This window comes from Misgurnus anguillicaudatus, chromosome 21 (genome assembly GCF_027580225.2).
Source record: "Misgurnus anguillicaudatus chromosome 21, ASM2758022v2, whole genome shotgun sequence".
Lineage (NCBI taxonomy): Eukaryota > Metazoa > Chordata > Actinopteri > Cypriniformes > Cobitidae > Misgurnus > Misgurnus anguillicaudatus.
Window position 1 is genome coordinate 64,753,415 of NC_073357.2, and position 19,700 is coordinate 64,773,114.

Below are 19,700 nucleotides of genomic sequence, written 5' to 3' on the forward strand. Positions count from 1 at the left end.
AAACAAATTTCAGCCCATGTATAAAATGTGTGTTTGAATTCGTCATTCAGTGAAGGTTTTCCTTCAGCTTGTAAGAGAAAAGTTTAGCCCTGTTGGCATGTTGATGAGGATCTTTAATGATAAAGATCTACTCTATATGCAGAACGTAGGAACCCCAGGATACTGTGAGTGATATTTTCAAACTAGCATCCCATGAGTGCCCCCCCCCCAAAAAAAAACAGACCGTATCTTTCGAGATCATTATCCATAAACCCGCTCCATGTTTATCTTATGCCGTCAATATAGTAATATTGTCTCAAAGTATATGAAAACTTTCATTTGTACACTGTTTAAATGATTCAGCTGATGTGTGTGGATCTACTGCCACATTAAACCGTTCTTTAACTGCATACTGATGATTCATGTGTTATTATCATGTGTTCAAATTAGTGTCACAAACATTACATCTGAATGTTTATAGAGAAAACCATGACATCAGCATGACACACCCTCCCCTTAACCAATCAGAATCCAGCAAAGACTTTAAACTTCTCGTATGCATAAACAAATACATTCATATTAATTATACAAAAATGCATTGTGAGAAAAGTTTATATCAACAATCAGAAGACACAGAAGGGTGTAATACAGTAACTGAAAGAGAAACAGGTCATGTTAATGTTATCTTCACAATGCTCAAAACCTCTTGTGTTTGTAGGTTGACAGTCTGTGAACTCAAAACTGAAAATGAGTTTGGTCAGTCAAGTCAAGTGACTGCTTATCTTCAAAGAGAAAGTTCAGTGAAAAATGAAAACGATCCCGTGATTTGCTCACGAGATACATATGCACATCATCCTTCAGACGAACGCCATTTCAGTCATTTTAGAAAATGTCCAACAGTAGTAGCAGCAATCAGGGAAATTCTGACTTTGAAACCCAACATGTGCATCCATCCTGCACAGACGCAATCCAGAGTGGGTTAATAAAGGTCTTCTGAGGGTAGCCCATGAGATTCTGTATCCAGAAAAATCTCCAGATTTAAAACATTACAAACCATAATAACTAGCTACCGGAAGCTAATGACGCAATCTTGAACTTTCTTGACAGAGTTTTAGCATAGCGAGCGTACGTTGCCATCGGTTCAATGTGATGTGTTGAAAAGTTTAGAAAAGTTATTTGTACGTCGGCTTGATCATTTTATAGATAAACACAAATTATTGCGTGAACATCAGTAACAGGTCATACTCAAAGATGTTGATGGAACTGGTGAAAGAGATTTCCACTTCAATGGATAATAATGAATATACTGTGGGGGTGTTTCTAGATTTAAAAAGGCTTTTGACACTATTGATCATGGCTTATTAATGCAGAAAATGGAAAGATATGGAATAAGAGGAAACGCTTTATCCTGGTTAAAAAGTTACCTTGATGATTGATATCAATATGTACAAATAAACAGATCTAATGAAAGTTACTTGTGGTGTTCCTCAAGGCTCTGTGTTAGGTCCATCATTTTTTGTAAACCTGCTGATGACACAAACTTATAATGTTCATGGAAAAGTCTGAAAACAGCTTCTGAATGTAGTGAAAATAGAATTGATGGTCTTCAAAAAATGGTTTGACAATAAAAGACTTTCTTTGAATTTAAGTCAAACAAAGTTTATAATATTTAGCAATAGATAAGTTAAAATGAATAATGAGAAAATTGAAAGAGTATATGAATATACATTTTTTAGGTGTTATAATGGATTATAAATTATGTTGGAAATCACATATAAATAATGCAAAAAGTAAAATGTTAAAATCATTTGCAATATTAAATAGAACAAAACATATTTTGAATGAAAACTCATTATATGTTTTGTATTGTTCACTCATAGTTAGTGATGCGCGCGTCAGCGTTTTTCTAACCCGCAGGTCCTGCTTTTATGAAATATTTGATAATATTTTGATAATTTATTGTGTGTAGGGTCATGCATATAAAACTAATGTAAATCCAATACAAAAAAGAGCTATAAGGCTAATAAAAAAATTTTGACTATTATGAACCAAACTATTAAACTGTTATTATTAATTTTTTTGATTTGGTGGATTTTTATACTGCACAGGTAATGTATAAAGTATATAATAATTTACTTCCAAATTGAATCCAGAGGCTGTTCACAATAAGAGAAAGTCAGTATAAATGAAAAGGATTATGTATGTTTAAAAAATAAGGGCAATAACTAATATGAAAAGTAGAAGTATATCTGTCAAATATGGAATAAGTTGTAAATTCAAGTTAATGTTTATAAACAAAGTGATAAAAATGATGTAAGTTAATATGAAATATCTAACTATTGTATTATTATTTAAAATGTGCATTTTCAAAATGATTAATGTATATTTTTTGAAAAATGTCTTATGTTATCTTATATTATACAACAGTTCTTTCTGGTTCTCGAATCTGATTGGCTAAGACCTATGCGATATTGTACTGATATCGGCACTGTAACCGCTTCACCTTTCGTATCATTCCGCCACCTAGTGAATGGAGGTCCTAAGCAGGCTCATCTCTGAATGGAAAAACACAGACGCCCTGTTTTGAATCACTCTCCGTGTGTCTCATTAGTTTACTAGCTCATAAATCAGTCTGTCAAAGATCAGCGCTCTTGGATGTTACGTTAAAGTTAATGGGAGAAATGTCTTGTCACATCGTGTGGACGCTTAACACTTGGAAAGAGGAATATAAACACTCGTTTTTTTTCTGGAGCTATATCTTTTATCAGAACGCGAAAACACCGTGAAACTGCAGGTAAGCACCGCAGCTTTTAAATGTGGACATTGATCATTTACTTTATCGTGACCTGACTATTAAAACATGTTATGAGATATGGCCACTGGTATATTTATAAGCAGCATGCAAAAACATCTCTCTGACACTTATAAAACACCGTTTTATATAGTACTGACAAGAACAAAGTTTAATAATAATAATCGAGTGCTCGTATCACGTTAAGTATAAATGAGAAAGCAATAGTAACGTTATACAAATAGTTTTATTAACTTTTACCTCGCGCCAAAACAATAACAACACAAAAGACACTAAATATGAATAAAAAACAAGTACTAGTTTGATCATGACACCAAATACTGCTGATTTGATCTCATTTTGATGATCATAAACAAACAAGGCCAACATGAGAGCCAGGGTATCTCTTTCAGAAATGTAGCCCAGAGAGGGCGGTGGTCAGCGGGGCGAGTGAACACTGATGTCCGCTCATGCTTTGGTTCTCATTCGTACCGAATCTCACTAAGCAAACGTTCAAACAGGCGCTATCTTTACTAATCGACTGCAGATTTAAATATAATACATATACATTCTCGACTGAACTAATCTTAAAACTACACTTTGTGACCAAGAAACGGTAATATAAAGTAACGGCTTTTCCGTCCATTGAGTTGTTATGAGCTTCAAAGCAGCCGAAAGTTTTACCTGTCATTCTGGCCGCCCTCAAATCCGTGGCGGAAGATGTAGTTCTCAAACAAAGAGGCTTTTAAAATAACTCCGTTGTTGTTTTCTAGTTTTCCTTTTTCAAACGTGTGCCGTCGAACTGTTGTATAAAAGCAATATCGCTCTCGGAGTCGTGTGATATAGCTCTATATCATCACGGCTGTGATTGCCTCCGGCACTCGGCCTGCGGCCTTATCACAGCCGTGATGATATAGAGCTATATCACACTCCTACTCGAGCGATATTGCTTAAGTATACGGTGACGTTCATTTGATATATATGTATAAAGAGTAGGCATAATAAGCATTGGCTTGAGCCTACACCTTTTTTTGGTTATTATGTATAATTTTCTTATGAATGAAAAATTGATTGGAAGAACCAAAATAAAAAACATATTTCATTTCATATTTCATTTAAGAGGATATTGAGTTATCCCTAAAACAACTTACAACAGCGAGTCTTTTTTCACCGGCTCTTGTGCATTATACGCTGTCTGGTGAATTCTGTTACAGAAAGCTACTTATTATAGTTTTTAACATTTGAAATATGGACATTTCTCACACAAAATCACACTGATTATCCTCAGAAGTCCCACATTACTTCCCTGTGGATTACGTCTGTGAAGGATGGATGCACCTTATTGGGCCAAAGTTGTTCCCCGGTCCCATATAACTACCATAATAAAGCTTGGAAGAGGAAGGACATTTACTAATATAACTCAAATTGTGTTTTTCTAAAGGATGATGGTCATATGTATCTCAAAGGTGAGTAAATCATGGGGTCATTTTCATTAAAGGGATTGTCCGGCGTATAAAGTCTGAACTAAACCTGCTGAATGAAAGCTATTGGGATGATTTATAGTAGATTATTCTTACCGCATGGCTGCATGTCTGAGTAATACAGACTTATAGATAACTGATAGTATTTTTGGAGAGGAGACCTGACCTGATAAAGAGAGATCACTTACATTTTTCACAAGAAGGAGCTGATGTGCTCTCTAGACATTTGACCAATTGTATTAATAGCTGAAATGTATACATGGACACTAAACTCTGTCCAGTTTTGATTAAATCTCCAGAGAGTGATATTATATGCAGAAGAAACACAAACTCTCAGTCATGCTTCCTCAGAGATCAATACTTGAACATCACATTGCTGGAAATGAGAAAAATTCACTGGAAAACTGTCAAACTACAGACACAATACACACAAATAACTCAACTCTTGTGTCTGTGTGATAAACCTGAATAAAGATTTTATGCAGTCTGTGATTGGTCAAACTTATGTTATTTTTTGCTCATTTGATGCTCACATGATACTCTTGGCTTACAGTTCATCATTACCACACTAAACTAAACAGCTGTAGTTCTGTAGTACACACGCACGCACACATGCGCGCGCGCGCGCGCGCGCACACACACACACACACACACACACACACACACACACACACACACACACACACACACACACACTTTGTTTTTTAAATCTTTGAGATGCAACTGTAAAGGCGCTATATAAATTAAAGTTCTTCCTTCTTGAAAATAAGAAAATAGATTTTTTCTCTTTTGTCTTTTTTTCTTTCAAAAATGTTTTGTTTTCTGCTAATTTTTTTTCTGAATTTTTTTCTGTTGAAAATGTTTTTTCTTTCATTTTTTTTCATATTTTTTTCTCTTTGAAAAAAATGTTTTCCATAATTTTTTATCTTTAAATTTTTTTTTCAATTTAATTTTTTTCTCTTTCAAAATTTTTTTCTCCACTAAATCTAAAAGGGTTGTTCCTATTCTCGTAATGAGTTATGGGTGTGTTTTGGGCATAACGTTTTGAGGCAACTAAAATAAACTATGACATTGACCATCTAAAACCTGCTCTAAAGTCAATGGTGTAATCTATTTTAGTTGCCTCAAAAATAGCAACGCGCCGCCAACAATGCACCTGAAAACCCCTCGTTTTTAGACCAGCACATGCATGGGCGCACAAATGGGTGAAAAAGCATTTGCTATTTAAACAACCTGATGTGGACGTGATAACTGTGCTGGGCTGATACTAGCAAAAAAAACTTGCGTTGCACCACCTAATCACCCTGGATTAAACATAACTACAGTGGATATAAATGACAACAAGTGCTGTATCAGTGGTCTTTTAAAGAGAACTTTTTTTTCATTTTTTTTTTCGGTTGTGGTTCAGGCCTTCTGTAATATTGCACTTTACAAATTGCTGTCAGATATTTGGAGGTATAATTGTATAGTTACAAACTTACTGTTTACATTAACTCAGATGTATCGTAACCAGAGAGTTGCTGGTTTGAGTCTCATGGCTCCCCGTGCGCTGGGATAGCTGACCACTTCTCTGTGTTTGTGTGTCTTCACAACGATGGGTTTAATTAAAAAAGGTCACATTTCGAGTATACATTGCATGCTTGACAAGCTTGTCACTTTCACTTTAACCTACTTAGATACTACTGTGAGAGGATGTATTAGCAACATCTTCACACATTATTCTTCATACGGGAACAAATGGTCTTAATAACAAAAGGGTGGATGTCACTAAAGCCCTGAACGGCGTGGTAAAAACAGCTTGTATGATTTACCCCAGAGCCAAAATCATCGTCTCGACCCTTTTACCTCACAGAGACGTACCGCAAAGGATCATCAATAACATTAGCAAAGAGTTAGCTAACGTCTGTGCTTCAATGCCCAACGTTCAGAGAGTTAACCACCAGCGTAAGTATCTATATGACCATATCCACATTCATCATCAAAATATCAAACTCTTTGCAGAAACGCTAAAGGACTGAACTGAAAAAAATCTTAACTGACATACAATTCTGATATGATAACTGATCATTATTCCTTCATTTGATATGTTTAACATTTCTAGATTTCATACATTTTTCTACTGCACTTGTCAAAGAAATTGCTTCATCAATTCATACATTATTGGTTAAAAAACAACAACATAATATATAATTATGAATGCTGTCACTTAAACATATTACAACATTCAGGAGACTGTAGCTAAACCTACAACCTATTCTGAGAAAACATTTGACCAATCACAGCTGAACACTGAAGGATATATATATGTGTGTGTGTGTGTGTGTGTGTGTGTGTGTGTGTGTGTGTGTGTGTGTGTGTGTGTGTGTGTGTGTGTATGTGTGTGTGTGTGTGTGTGTGTGTGTGTGTGTGTGTGTGTGTGTCTACACACAGATAGACAGTCAGTTCAGTGTGACTTACCATTTCCAGGTTCACACTCCTCAAGATCTTCATCATCACTTGGACATTCAGCTGATGCCACTAACAGCTCATCAGTATTCTACACACACAGACAGACAGTGTGAATATACATACACCTGTAATATCTGAACATATTGCACAAATCAGTATTGTAAACATCCTTTGACTTTTTTAGTTTTATAATAATACACAATCATCAGGAGTGATGTGACCATTAGAGTTCATCTGGGTGATTCTCATGAAACCATTGAAACACCACGGCACTAATGATTTTAGCTTTAAAATGTGTAATATAGTAACATTAAAAAGCATCAGAATTAACACAATACTGTGTTCTACCTTGCACAATGTGTGATTTCAACATAAGAATTTATAATTGTAAATTTTATCTCATTTTCTGCTAAAATTCTCATTACCACAATGTGTCCGGCTGTGTTTGAACATGTGTTATTATGTAATTTAATCAAATTAACCTAAAAATATTAAGAAAAAAAATAAATGGATGTTTTGCTAGACTACTTTAGATGACAGAAAAAATATTTACTGAATATTCATGTATAATAATGATGAAGAAAAATTAGGAAAATGATGTGTCCATGCCTGATGTTCTCATCTTCCGCAACACTTTTTGAGAACAGTTTAAGCACACATACAGAATTTTAATAAAGTTTGATTTTGAGTGACCAAGCACATGGACCAGTTACTTCAAGATGGCTACCAGGTAAGATCATTTTTTTACAGTTATTTGAAATATTGTCTTGTCAGAATGCTTACACAACATTTTGATTATCATTACCGCAACAGATGCTTATTAAATGTTAATTTAATTAATAGAAGCATAATACTTTGATTTTAAATGCATGTGCAGAATCTCCAAATTATGTTCTTTCAGGTTTGTCATGTCATTTTGAAAATATGTCAGTGTTGATGTTTTCTGACTGTTGCGGTAATGACATTTTTTAGGACTAATTTTTTTAATTATGTTACAAAAAGTGTTAAATGATAAGTAAAAGTTTTTAAATTAATGTTCCTATTTACTCCAGACTTTGTTTTTCAATGTCTGGTGGGAAAAAAGTAAATTTAAGCAATTTTTACATTTTCATGCTTGACATTTCTAAAACCAAGTTTTCGTGAGAATCACCCATCTGTAAATGTGATGATGTTAAACGTGGAGAAGTTTGTTATCATTATGTCATCATCTTTTCTTCTGTATGTCATTCAGATATGAATTCATTTGTAGATCGCTGTGATGCTATAACTTCCTTCATGTGAATACTATGAAACTGGAGGAGGTGTTGGAGATCATCACACATCTACTGTATGTTTAATCCCAATCAGTTATACAAGTATTTAGGAGACTATATATAGACAGATGTCTGTCTTATGTTAACTGGGTGTGTGATCGACTTTATCGAAGCAATGACGTCTTAAACATATTGTAGTTTTATGTTGTGTTGATAGGGAAATCTTTTACCCAGTCTTACTTATATATACGTAATTAGTTACTGTAAGTTAATTTTCCTTTAATATGTGAAGAACAGGATTCCTCTTATTTTTCCAGTAATTTAATGACAGTAACTTCAGATGTAATTAAAGTCAAACTGTGTATAGACTGCAGATCAATGATATATAATACAATAGTGGATTTAACACTAACTTATAGGGGCAGTTTCCCGGACAGGGATTAGACTAGTCCTAGACTACAACATTTTTAAGAGCTGTCCAAACTGAAAACAACTTGCACTTACATATCTTAAAATAAATCAGCGCCCTTTGTTTTGCCTCAAAATGCACACAGGTAATTTTTTTAGTAAGGCATGTTTGTTAAAACTAGTTCTATTTCCTAATTAAACTAAGGCCTAGTCCTGGATTAAGCTAATCCCTGTCCGGGAAAATGCCCATTAAAGTCTAAGCTGTTTTTTATGTATCATTCTCACTTTAAATACTTTGGTGAGTTAATAAGAATAATGTAGTGATAATAACTCGTTGGTTATTAGTAATAATACCACTGAGATATTGGCTATTTATTAGTACTTAAAAAGCACAAATTAATGCAAAACCTTATTCTACATCCTTAATCCTACCCAATTCCTACCAATACTTCAACTTAACAACTACTTTACTAAGTATTAATAAACAGCAATTAGGAGTATATTCAGGCAAAAGTAGTTAATAGTTTGTTTATAGTGAGAATTGGACCTTAAAAAGAAGAATTAATTAAAAAATACTTTAATATGATTTATTTGAGCTGTTTCAAGCCTATATCTGTATCATTTACTAAATAGGATATAGAAAGTCATTAGTTGTAAGGGTTTTGTCTTTTGTTCTGTTTGTTTTGTTGTCAGGTCTTTTATTTTGATATCCTGTTCTGTGTTCAGTCTTTTATTTTGAAATCTGATCATGTCGTGCACTTTCCACTTCCTGTTTATCTGTATAAAGCCACTTCAAACTCAACATGTCACTGCGAAGTATAATTGTGAGCGTTCCATAGTTCTGTCTTGTTCCTGTCGGTTCTGTATTTCTGTTCTTGTTTTGGATATTCAGGATTTTGACCTGTGACCATTTTTTGGATTGCCCTTTGGATTTGTTTGCTTGCCCTTCGGGGATTTTACAATAAAACCTCTTGCATTTGGATTAGTCTCTCTACCGCTTGTGTGAGCAGCCCAAGTTACATTAGTAATAAGTTATTAAATACTTTCTGGAAAGAGTCATTTATACATTCATCTATTTACATGATTGAAGATGTCATTAATGACTAGTAATGAATTACTTTTATTGAGTAATTTATCCAACACTGCTTTTTACCCGTCTGTTATTAAAAGTGTTGGTATGGTTGTTTGTCCACCTGGTATATGGTAACCTAACCTTTCTGTGAGAGACTGTATTTGGTACAAACTGCTATGAAAGTAATTGGACAAATGTAAGAGGTGAAATCTGTGACATGGCCTCACTGATAAACAATTTATGTCAAAATGAATAAGTGGACAAATGAACTCTAAGATTAAAATAATGCATACAAGAAACTTAAACCACACACACAAAATAATGCAATAGGAACAAAAGAGTGTTGATCAAACCAATGAAATGATTAGGCATCAAACACATGATGAAGTTTATTATACAGACATGACAAAAAAACACAAGGATGAGCGACATAAACCTCAAACCAAACCAAACACTTTTGTTGTGAGCTCCCTCAATAAAAAAACTTTATTTTTTATTTATTATTTATTTCAAAGAAACAAACCCAAAATCTTTAGAAATGTTAGGTGTGGGTCAGTACATCAATATGGCGATGTATTGTTGTCTTCTCCGTGCAATATGAGAATCAATATGCTGGCATCAAATATTGATAATAAAATGAACAAACAAGATGCTCTAAATAGATTTCTCAGCATCGGGGTGCCGCTAATCACGTGAATGATGGGATTGAGGGAAACGTGAACAAATGTTAACTAGTCTGAAAGAGATTAGGATAGGATGGCGGATGCAAGTAAATTAAAACATGCCTCAGCCACGTTTAAGTTCAAATGCTTTGATAACATTTGATGGGCTGATAAAATTAGAAATGTAGGGGAGACCGGGGTTGGTTGTCACAATTTGTACTCATGCATGAATTGCTCATCTTCAAAAAATCTTTCAGCAGTAATTCCTACATGAAATGAAACTTTGGAGTCTTGGCTTTAAATGTGTATACGTTTTACTTTTAGAATGTATTGTAACAGGAAGTAATTAACCATCAAAGACACTCTGACACAATGTGACAACCAACCCCATCACGGGGTTGGTTGCCACAGGGTATGGGGTTGGTTGTCCCTATAGAGGTTCAATAGGATTTCAGTGATAAATTGGGATCTGAAAAGATAATGCGTAACTTTTTAGTTTTTTAAGCTAGAAACTGCAAATAAGTTTTAATATGAATACCACTCATATGGTAGTTGTCATCAATGTCCATTATGTTTAAACAATGAGATTAAAGTGGGTGATCAGTTACTTGAATTGTCTACTGTGTTGAGAAATAAAATGAAAATTTTTTTAGTGTTAAAACCTCTTTATTTAATGCTTTATTTATTTTATTTTAACAGCAAACAAAAACAAACAAACAATCAGACAAACAGTCTTATAAGGTCTACATGTCCAATACTCACATGTGACAACCAACCCCACAAGCTATGTGACAACCATCCCCGACTGACTTCTTGACAAACATGATAAGCTAGCTGCCACACGGCTTTAACTTGATAGCTAAAAGATGACTCAAAATAAAGCTAATACTTTTAGCTTTTTAATGAGTGTTTTGTTTTTGAATGACTAATATCCTACAAGATCTCAACACAAAAACAACACCAACATGAACATTTACTCTGACCCATAAAAATAAAACATTGTCTCCTAACCTCAATGTTTTGTGTCTGCTCAGCAAAATTTCAAGTGCAAATGAGTAAGCTATTAAAGGCTAACAAATTGATATCAAAATTGTACCACAGCGCCATGTAGTGTGTCTGGAATAAGCAGTGTGACAACCAACCCGTGAGACAACCAGCCCCGGTCTCCCCTACCAGGTTTATACAAAACACATTTTTATGTTGTTAAATATGTCAAAGACACAAAGCTTTACAAACAAAAGCTGTTTATTTAAAGGAACAGTATGTAGGATTGTGGCTAAAACTGGTACTGCAATCACACAACTGGTGGCCAATACACAACATGACAACATAAACATCAGTTGAGGGCTGCAACTCCACTTTTTAAAAGACAATATCTTGGCCAGACCACTGTTGTCAGTGATATAAGTATTTGAAATGAAAATGATTTCTTAATGTCTAGTGACATATCAGAGCCATTTTATGATTAATTGATATAAATTTCTTACATACTGTTCCTTTAAGTGTAAAATGTTTAATGTACTTTAAATGTTACATGTTGCTAATATGTTGTTCATTTACACATTTGTCATTTTGTCTAGTTGTTGTTTCATTTTAAAAGACGAGTAGATCATCCTACATTTTCTGCTTGCACTCTTATAATTTTCAGACAGTGCTCCTAGTTTTTGTGGACTTGAATAAAGAAACAATGGTTGACTTAACCTTTTCCTGGACATTTAGTTTTATTAGTTTGGCAGATTAGCAAGCAATACATCCATTATCCAAGAATTGCAGCCTCACAACAGCATTGTTATCACAGGACACATATCATGTATCATATCGTATAGTGAGGTACCCTGTGATTTCCCACCCCTAATCAATACAATATTGTCTATCTATAGTTTCAGGTTAATTTATCTGGCTACATTCAGAGGAACGTCTTTCATTCCTACATGGAATCCATTGAGCTCAGATTGATTCTCTGTATACGAGCTTCAAGATATCATCTTGTGTGTCTAGACAACTGCAACCCGGGACTGTTTGTGTAATGAAGCTGTATTTATTACATACTGAAACAATCCCAAAAGTTCTCTGACAATTTACTATTTGCAAAAAGATTTATTTCAGTTATCTTCTAACCAAATGCCGTACACATTTTCTCTTAGTGAAATATAGTGTAAAGGACTGTGTCTGTTGTATTTCAGATGTTGTGCAGATTCAGATAAATAAGACTCAAGAGTTGAATCACATCGCATGACAAAGTCTGGTTACTTTCACTAAACGACACACTTTTATATATTTAGCTCAACTGCTATTAGCAGCACAAAAGGTTGTGGGTTTGATTCCCAGGTAACACACACGCACACACAATAATGAAAGATGCATATCGTATGTGAATTGTGAAGATGCCAAAATCATAAATGTAAATGAAAGTGGCACAGACTTACCTGTGTAACGCTGTCTCTCATGGTGGGTGAGCGTTGTTTGCGTGTGGTGGTGGTGGCCATGGTAGTGGTGGTCTCCATGATGGTGGTGGACATGTCGGCGAGCGGAGTGGTGGACGTGGTGTCGGTGGTCATTACAGACGGCGTGTCGCCGACCAGACGCAAGTTGCCCTGCGCCTGAACGTTGGGGTCGCCCTCCGCGGCGAGTTTAAGGACCTGCAGGCCGTTATAATACAGACCCGAGATCTGACCCTGGAAATTACGACCCTTCTCACCGCCACCTACTTTGATGAACGCCTGGCTGTTAAATATCGTCAGCTGCCGACCTGAAGAGAGAAACAGAGAAGATGGAGGAAACGTCAGAGTCTGGATCTTGGTGTTGTGATGAGATCAGGACAAATCTCTCGCCTGTTAACACTGCAGAACGCTGACTTTACAACTCGGACTACAGTCTTGTCATCATTTCTCATGAAAAATGGACCCAAATAAATAAATGTGACCCGTGCTGGCAAAATGATTCGGAATGAGCAAATTTTTTGAGTTATTTATATTTTGACATACTCTAATAAAAGGGGACATATACAATAACTGACTTTTTCATGTTTAAGTGCTAGAATTTGGTCCCCAGTGCTTCTTTAACTTATAAAATGTGAAAAAGATCGACCCAGTAACTTAGTTTTGGTAAAAAATTCTCTGCAAGCATGTGAAAAAAATAGCTCATTAAAATTTAGCTCCCCTTGTAATGTCAGAAGGGGATCTTATTATAATAATAATCTGCACTGTCCAACCACGGCACTGACATTTAGTGTAGAGATCAGCTCATTTGCATTTAAAAGGACACACACAAAAAATGCACATTATTCCCCACAATTACAAAATGTCAATTTGAACATGTTATAATAAATGATCTGTGGGGTATTTTGAGCTATAACTTCACATGTGTACTCTGAAGACACCAAAGATTTATTTTACATCCTAAAAAGTCTTGAGAAATCTGAAGTTAAAGATTCAAAAGCAAAATCACTGCATCCATACTTTTAAAATCACGGTAAAACTAATAGATTTAGCACACAATGTCTTAAACAATATCTATAGGAAATATATGCTTTTTTCTTTCTTTTATTGTTTGATTGACATTGAGACAGACAGCGTTACGATCTACTGTAATTTAATGATCTAATATAATCTTACACATCAGATGTTTAACCAAACACTCACTTAAGACATAAGAGATTATATCTGTCTGGATTCTTGTCAACACAGATATTATTAAAACTGTAATTCTGTGTATTTATGAATATATCGGGGTCTGTGTGCTTCAGATCTGTCAACTCTTTTAATATCAATGAAGTACAGCACTTTATTTTCTAATTTCATGTTTTAAAACTAACACCAAAATATTTAGATGCGCCTCTCAGAAAACATACAAATAAACATCATTTAAAATGTTTAATGACTATTTAGGGCATTGCGATCACTAAATGAGGGCTTAATGTACTAATTTTCAGAAAAACCTCATTTGACATTTATACTTTCCTTTGTATGTAGATCAAAATTAGGCTGAGCACATTAACACTCATTTTGCCAGCACGGGTCACAACAAATGTACTTTATGTACCAAACTTGTGTTTTTATTTAGTTTCATACTGTGTCACGTCACATTCGGTAAGAAGGATCTGTCTAACTCTACAGTGCTGTCAGGACGAGTGAGATTTACAGTCTGTTTAACATCATCAGTGAAGAGGTCCTGAAGCTGTAATGATCTTCTGACAAACTAACAGACTTCATCACTTATGCAGGATGTCAGAAATGTCTGTCTGAGTGTGTCAGAAGATGATGTGTATAGAGAAAACATTCACACAAACACAACATCAGCATTCTGAGACCTTCACACGTCTTGACCTCTCTCAATGTTTTTGACTTTCTGAAATCAAATCATACATTTCCATACAGGTTTTCTCCAGGGTTTACTTTCACATCAAGATAATCTTAGTGGACGCTCTTTCAATGGCCACATTTACATGCACCCTCATAATGGGATTATACTGGGATTTTGGTAATATTGTAATCACAATACTTTGATGAAAATAATGAGATAAATCTTGTGCGTGTGTGTTTGTCACGCACCTTAAGCGTGAATTCATTTTAAACTTGACATTAGGAAGTTTTCCCTGAACTCTCGCTGTCAGCAGAAACAGCTAAAATTAAAGTTGCAAGCAGCAATGGAAGGGCCCTCGCACGCATGTGCACCGCCACCCTATGGTCTTAGTAAAGCAGTGAATATGAATTTAAGTGGGTGAATTTAGGTGGATATTCAAAGAAAGTTTGATGTGCCACACCTCCTGTGCACACCAGGTGGAGCTATGACTGTAACTGATTGTTGTCAAGATCTCGGCAATTTAGCATCACAAAGGCCTTTAGATAAGACTGACCAAATATGATGTCGATCTGATTACATTTCTAGGAGGAGTTTGTTGAAATCACAGCGAAAATTCAAAATGGCTAACTTCCTGTTGGGTTTAGAGCTTGGTGACAAGAGATTTTTTGTAGATCTTGGGGTGATAGATGATCCTACCAAATTTCGTATCTGTAAATTTTTCGTAGTGGGAGAGCATTTTTGCAGGTGGCGCTATCGAGTGCCCACTTCTGATACCTATATCACATGCAAATTTTCATCACTTCTGAGGTGTGTGCAAAATTTCATGAGTTTTCGAGCATGTTTAGGCCCTCAAAAATGCAATTCATTTCGGAGAAGAAGAAGAAAAATGAATTTCAAATTATCTTGACATAACATGTTGTATTCTTAAAGCTTACGTGTACTCGATAGAATGTGTTGTTTTAGACAGCAGAAGCATACTTTGCTAAATTAGCATGGATGAACAAATGAGATTTTACTTGGATCAGAGATTCGCTCAAGCTGAAATACATTTGTCAATATTTACAATTTTACATGGTGAATTTAGGGCTTTAAGTTATTCAATAATATACACGTTTATAATTTTAACAGCATTTAAATGGAATGACTGAAAGTCAACAAACAGTTACAAAACCAACGTGTTTATGTGGTTGTCGGCTATAATGCACACTTTAGCGATGGCCCCTAAATTCAAGAATATGAACCGTCCAACTTTATCTATTTATTAAGTCTATCGGCTACACATTAGCTACACGTGTGGTAACGGCGAAGACCCCAACTTATATGCATTAGCAGTCCACTTCAAAATATACTAAATATGGACAGGAAATTACATTATGACATTTTTATTATCATGTCAGGATAACCAGAAAACAACTCTCGAGATCAGGAGAAAATTAAGTTGTGATCAGGAGAAAACATGCAAGCAAAAATAATAATCGTGCATGTCCTCTCTCGGCCTCCGTAGTGGACAGTATATGTGAGTTCATTATTTGTGCTATGTGTGAATAATCAGAAAATAAAACTGCAATAAAAACTGTAGCTCCAATAATGTAAATATCTTCCTGCCATTAAATCTTTACTCTGATTATTAGAAATAATCCCATTCCTGGTGTAAATGTAAACGTAATCCATGCTACAAGAAACGTGTTATGGAGTTCAGTTAGAAAAAAAGACACAAACAAAAGTACACGAGAGAGAAAGTCTGAATAATTTCTACTTGAGTTGAGCTCTTGAAGACTTTTGTTCCTCCTCAGTGAGTCGTGTGAAGGTGATGTCGCTCTGAATTTATATCCAGCACCATCACTGCTCCATCTGATCAATCTCAACATCTCACAGATAACGTGAGAAATAGAGATGTGAGATGAGGATGTAGATATGAGATTTAAATCTCAACCACGTCAAGACATCAAATTCTCATTGTCATCATTCAACAGGATTTTCTGCAATAATTCTGACTGTCAGGCTGGCCAGACGTGTGAAGGATCCAGACATACACCACACAGTCTGGACAGTGAACATCATATACACTGATAAATCATTTACAGAAGAAAGACACATATATGATTTAAACTTCAATTACAAACTGCATTTAACCATCATGAATACATTGAATCAATACATCATCTTTCTGAAACACAATTTATTTCATTCAAACACGTCCAGAAGTCAAGAGATAAATGTTAAAGGGACAGTATTCTCTCCGCAAACGCTCCGAGATGTTAGCTAGAAATAGACGTTTTCTCCTCCAATGAGATTAAATCCGTATCTGTCGATTCAAAATCATTTCTAGTTTAACCCTTTGAGTTTCTATGGGTAGAGCGAGAGTATTATGGATGTGTTAGTCTGTTTAGATCAATCCAAGTGTTTCTGTTTTCATTGGATTGAGTTATGTGCATTTAGAAGCAGATTTATGACTGAGGGCTTTAGATTCATTGAATCATTTGAATCTAAAGAACGTGCTGCCCTCAGGGGTTAGTGGAACGCCCGCTGAAACATTTACATCAGTAAACTCATTTAACCCTTTATATTGCCAGAATGACCCTGCAAACATAAAAACAGTGCACCACAATAAATATGAAACTACACACTGTTTCATAACATGACTTAACCTCATTTGTCGTCATTTGTCGTTAGGGCATCATAAATTAAATAATCAAATAAATTTTTAGAAACAGAAACGGCCAGGGGACGTGAGGGCGGTCTGAGCTCAAAGGGTTAAAGCTGGATCAAATCAGACGATGACGTCACAGCGAGCGCAGATGTAATATTTAGTGAGATAAAGTCCCTTTAACTTTTACAGGTTTGGATCGTTTAATTGTTGGTTTCATCAGGACGGGACACAGTTAGGGGTTAAGGGAAGATTATGTGGGGTTATTCATAAGATTAATACTCGGAAGAAGTGCAGTCCGAATAAACATTCATCAGATTTCCAGTAGAAACTTTCTCTTTGATTTTCAGTACAAATATTTGCCCGAAATAAAAAGGTCGAATGACCGTGGTGTAAAGAAACGGACTGCAGTTCCTTCAGAGAGGTTTAGCGTGATTAGACATTGGTTCATTAGTGGGTTTGGTGATGTTTAATTACCTTTGTCGAGTAGCCACTCGTCAACTACCCGACCGAGTCGGTACGGGATTCTTTGTCTAGCAATAGCCAGTCGTTCATTATCAAAGTTCCCTTTGAAGAACAAACAAATTCAACAGGTTACAAGCTGGAAGGTCAAAGGTTAAAGTTTAGCATGTCATCGTTTAGCAGGTTATGATCAAATTTAGGCATTAAACTGTTTTTGAGGTTAGAAGGTTACCATGTGTTTTAAAGAAGAGATTTTAGGAGTTAAGCATGTTTATGAGTCATTTTAGCGGTTCTGGTTTATTACAGAGCAGCGTTATAAAAACACCAAACAATGATCGATTCATTCACATGAAAACATCCAACAAGAACTTTCTCATATCTGCATTTCTTGAGAGAAAGATGTTTTTTAAATATTTTTAATGTCACACCAAACCCTTTTTTTAAGGATTCCACATCAGATCTGTCAAGACAAACACACAAACACACACACACACACACACTCGCAAATGTGTGCATGTTTGTATGTATGTGTGTACTCGTGTGTGTCTGTACAATATGTGTGTTTGTGTAGGTGAATGGGTTCGGGTTAAGTAAACAGAGAAAGCAGGCAAGGCTGCAAGAAGGATTTTTGTTACTCCCACACAGTCGTTGTTTTGGACAGCAGAGGTCTGCATCATACTGCACGAGTTCTCTCTAAATAATAAATGGGGAAAAAAACTGGTTTTGGTGTGACGTGTTCAATTATTTAAAATATCTTGGGAAATTTTTATCATAATAAATAAGCCAGAAAACATTTTTCCCTCAGAGAGACAGAATGAGAAAGGTGCCGTCAGATTGATAAAGCTCCTTTACTGTCTATTTATACCAGTCTTTTACTGTTGTTGTGTTGTATTTGTTTACGTTAGAAAATATCTGGACATCATCATCATCATCATTGTGTGATTTCATACAGACTATGTGTGTTATGATATTGTTGTCATGTCATGTGTGCTCACCTGATGGAAATCGCTCCAGTACGGGCAGATTGTCCACCTGAAGTGTTGCGTTTCCTCCACTCCTTGTAAATCTCACCACATGATATTTCCCATCACTGATCATCATGCCACTCTCCTCGATGATGATGTCATCCGTCCCCACGTTAAATATAACTCCAATCCTTCCTCGCTCCTGACAGACAGACAAACAGAGAGAGAGAGAGACAAACAGGTTAGCAGTTCCCATGATGCATGAGTTAATTCTGTCTCTCTGAATGCTTTTGCTCACTCATAATTCATCTTTTTCGTCTTATAGTCACACATCATTTTCACAAATAGAGCTCATTAAACTCCAACAACAACATGATGACGTGATTAAAGAGTGTTGTATTCTTCAACTTCAATGTCACCATGAATCTATCTGACAGGACTCACAATCATGTTCATGGATGATGTATTGTAATAAAGTTTTTCACAATCGCATACTTTTACATTCAAACTATTACTACTACTGCGCAGAGGATCGGCTTGTGAAATCAAACTATCACGAGAGTAATTCACAAGCAATACTCACACACCAATCGACCTGCACAATGCCACATAAAATCAAACACATCCATGCTTTCAATGGTACCAAAATCAGAAACCAAGGATAACGCCACTTACAAGAGACCCTATATTCATTTATATATGAAAAATTTGGTTCCAAAACGCAATAAATCTATTTTGACTCATTTGGGTAAAAACTTGTTTTCTATACCAAGAAAGTGACAAGATGAAAAACATTATTTTCTGTTAGAAACTTTCACATAGCATCTTTAGGTTATAAAAATATTAAAAAATGATACTGATTTTGGTAGTTACTATTAAAAAAAGCAGTTTATCGCATTTTAGAACCAAACACTTTAAAAAAGTGTTGAGCTGGGACTCTCTCCAGCAATCAATTTAGGCTAAAATAGAGCTAAGTTTGAGCTGTCAGTGAAAGTCTAATAGACATCTACAATAACCCAATAATAGACAATACATATACATTTAGAAAAAAATGAAAGCAAACACCTTGAACACCTGTTGACTATGCTTACATGTTAGAATATCAAACATTATCAAGTTATTTTGTAAAAAAATGACATGTCTATACTTAGTGTCATTTCAACGTCTCGGATTTTGCTTGCTGGGTCTATTCAATTCAATTTCATTTCTATTGTGCTTTTCACAATTGTT

The 19,700-nt window shown here is 35.3% G+C and overlaps 1 protein-coding gene across 11 annotated transcripts in view; it reads right to left on the reverse strand.

Annotated features, from left to right (window-relative positions):
- nrxn2b (neurexin 2b) overlaps window positions 1–19,700 on the reverse strand; it is a 380,291-nt gene that overhangs the window by 3,026 nt on the left and 357,565 nt on the right. For 10 of the 11 annotated variants that reach the window (XM_055218549.2, XM_055218495.2, XM_055218479.2 and 7 more), the window contains 4 exons: window positions 18,501–18,672; window positions 17,521–17,610; window positions 12,521–12,843; window positions 6,709–6,787 (listed from right to left, as the gene is read on the reverse strand). In XM_055218549.2, coding sequence (XP_055074524.2) covers window positions 6,709–6,787; window positions 12,521–12,843; window positions 17,521–17,610; window positions 18,501–18,672 — 664 coding nt within the window. The remainder of the gene's footprint in view (window positions 1–6,708; window positions 6,788–12,520; window positions 12,844–17,520; window positions 17,611–18,500; window positions 18,673–19,700) is intronic. The other variant, XM_055218533.2, reaches the window with a different exon arrangement.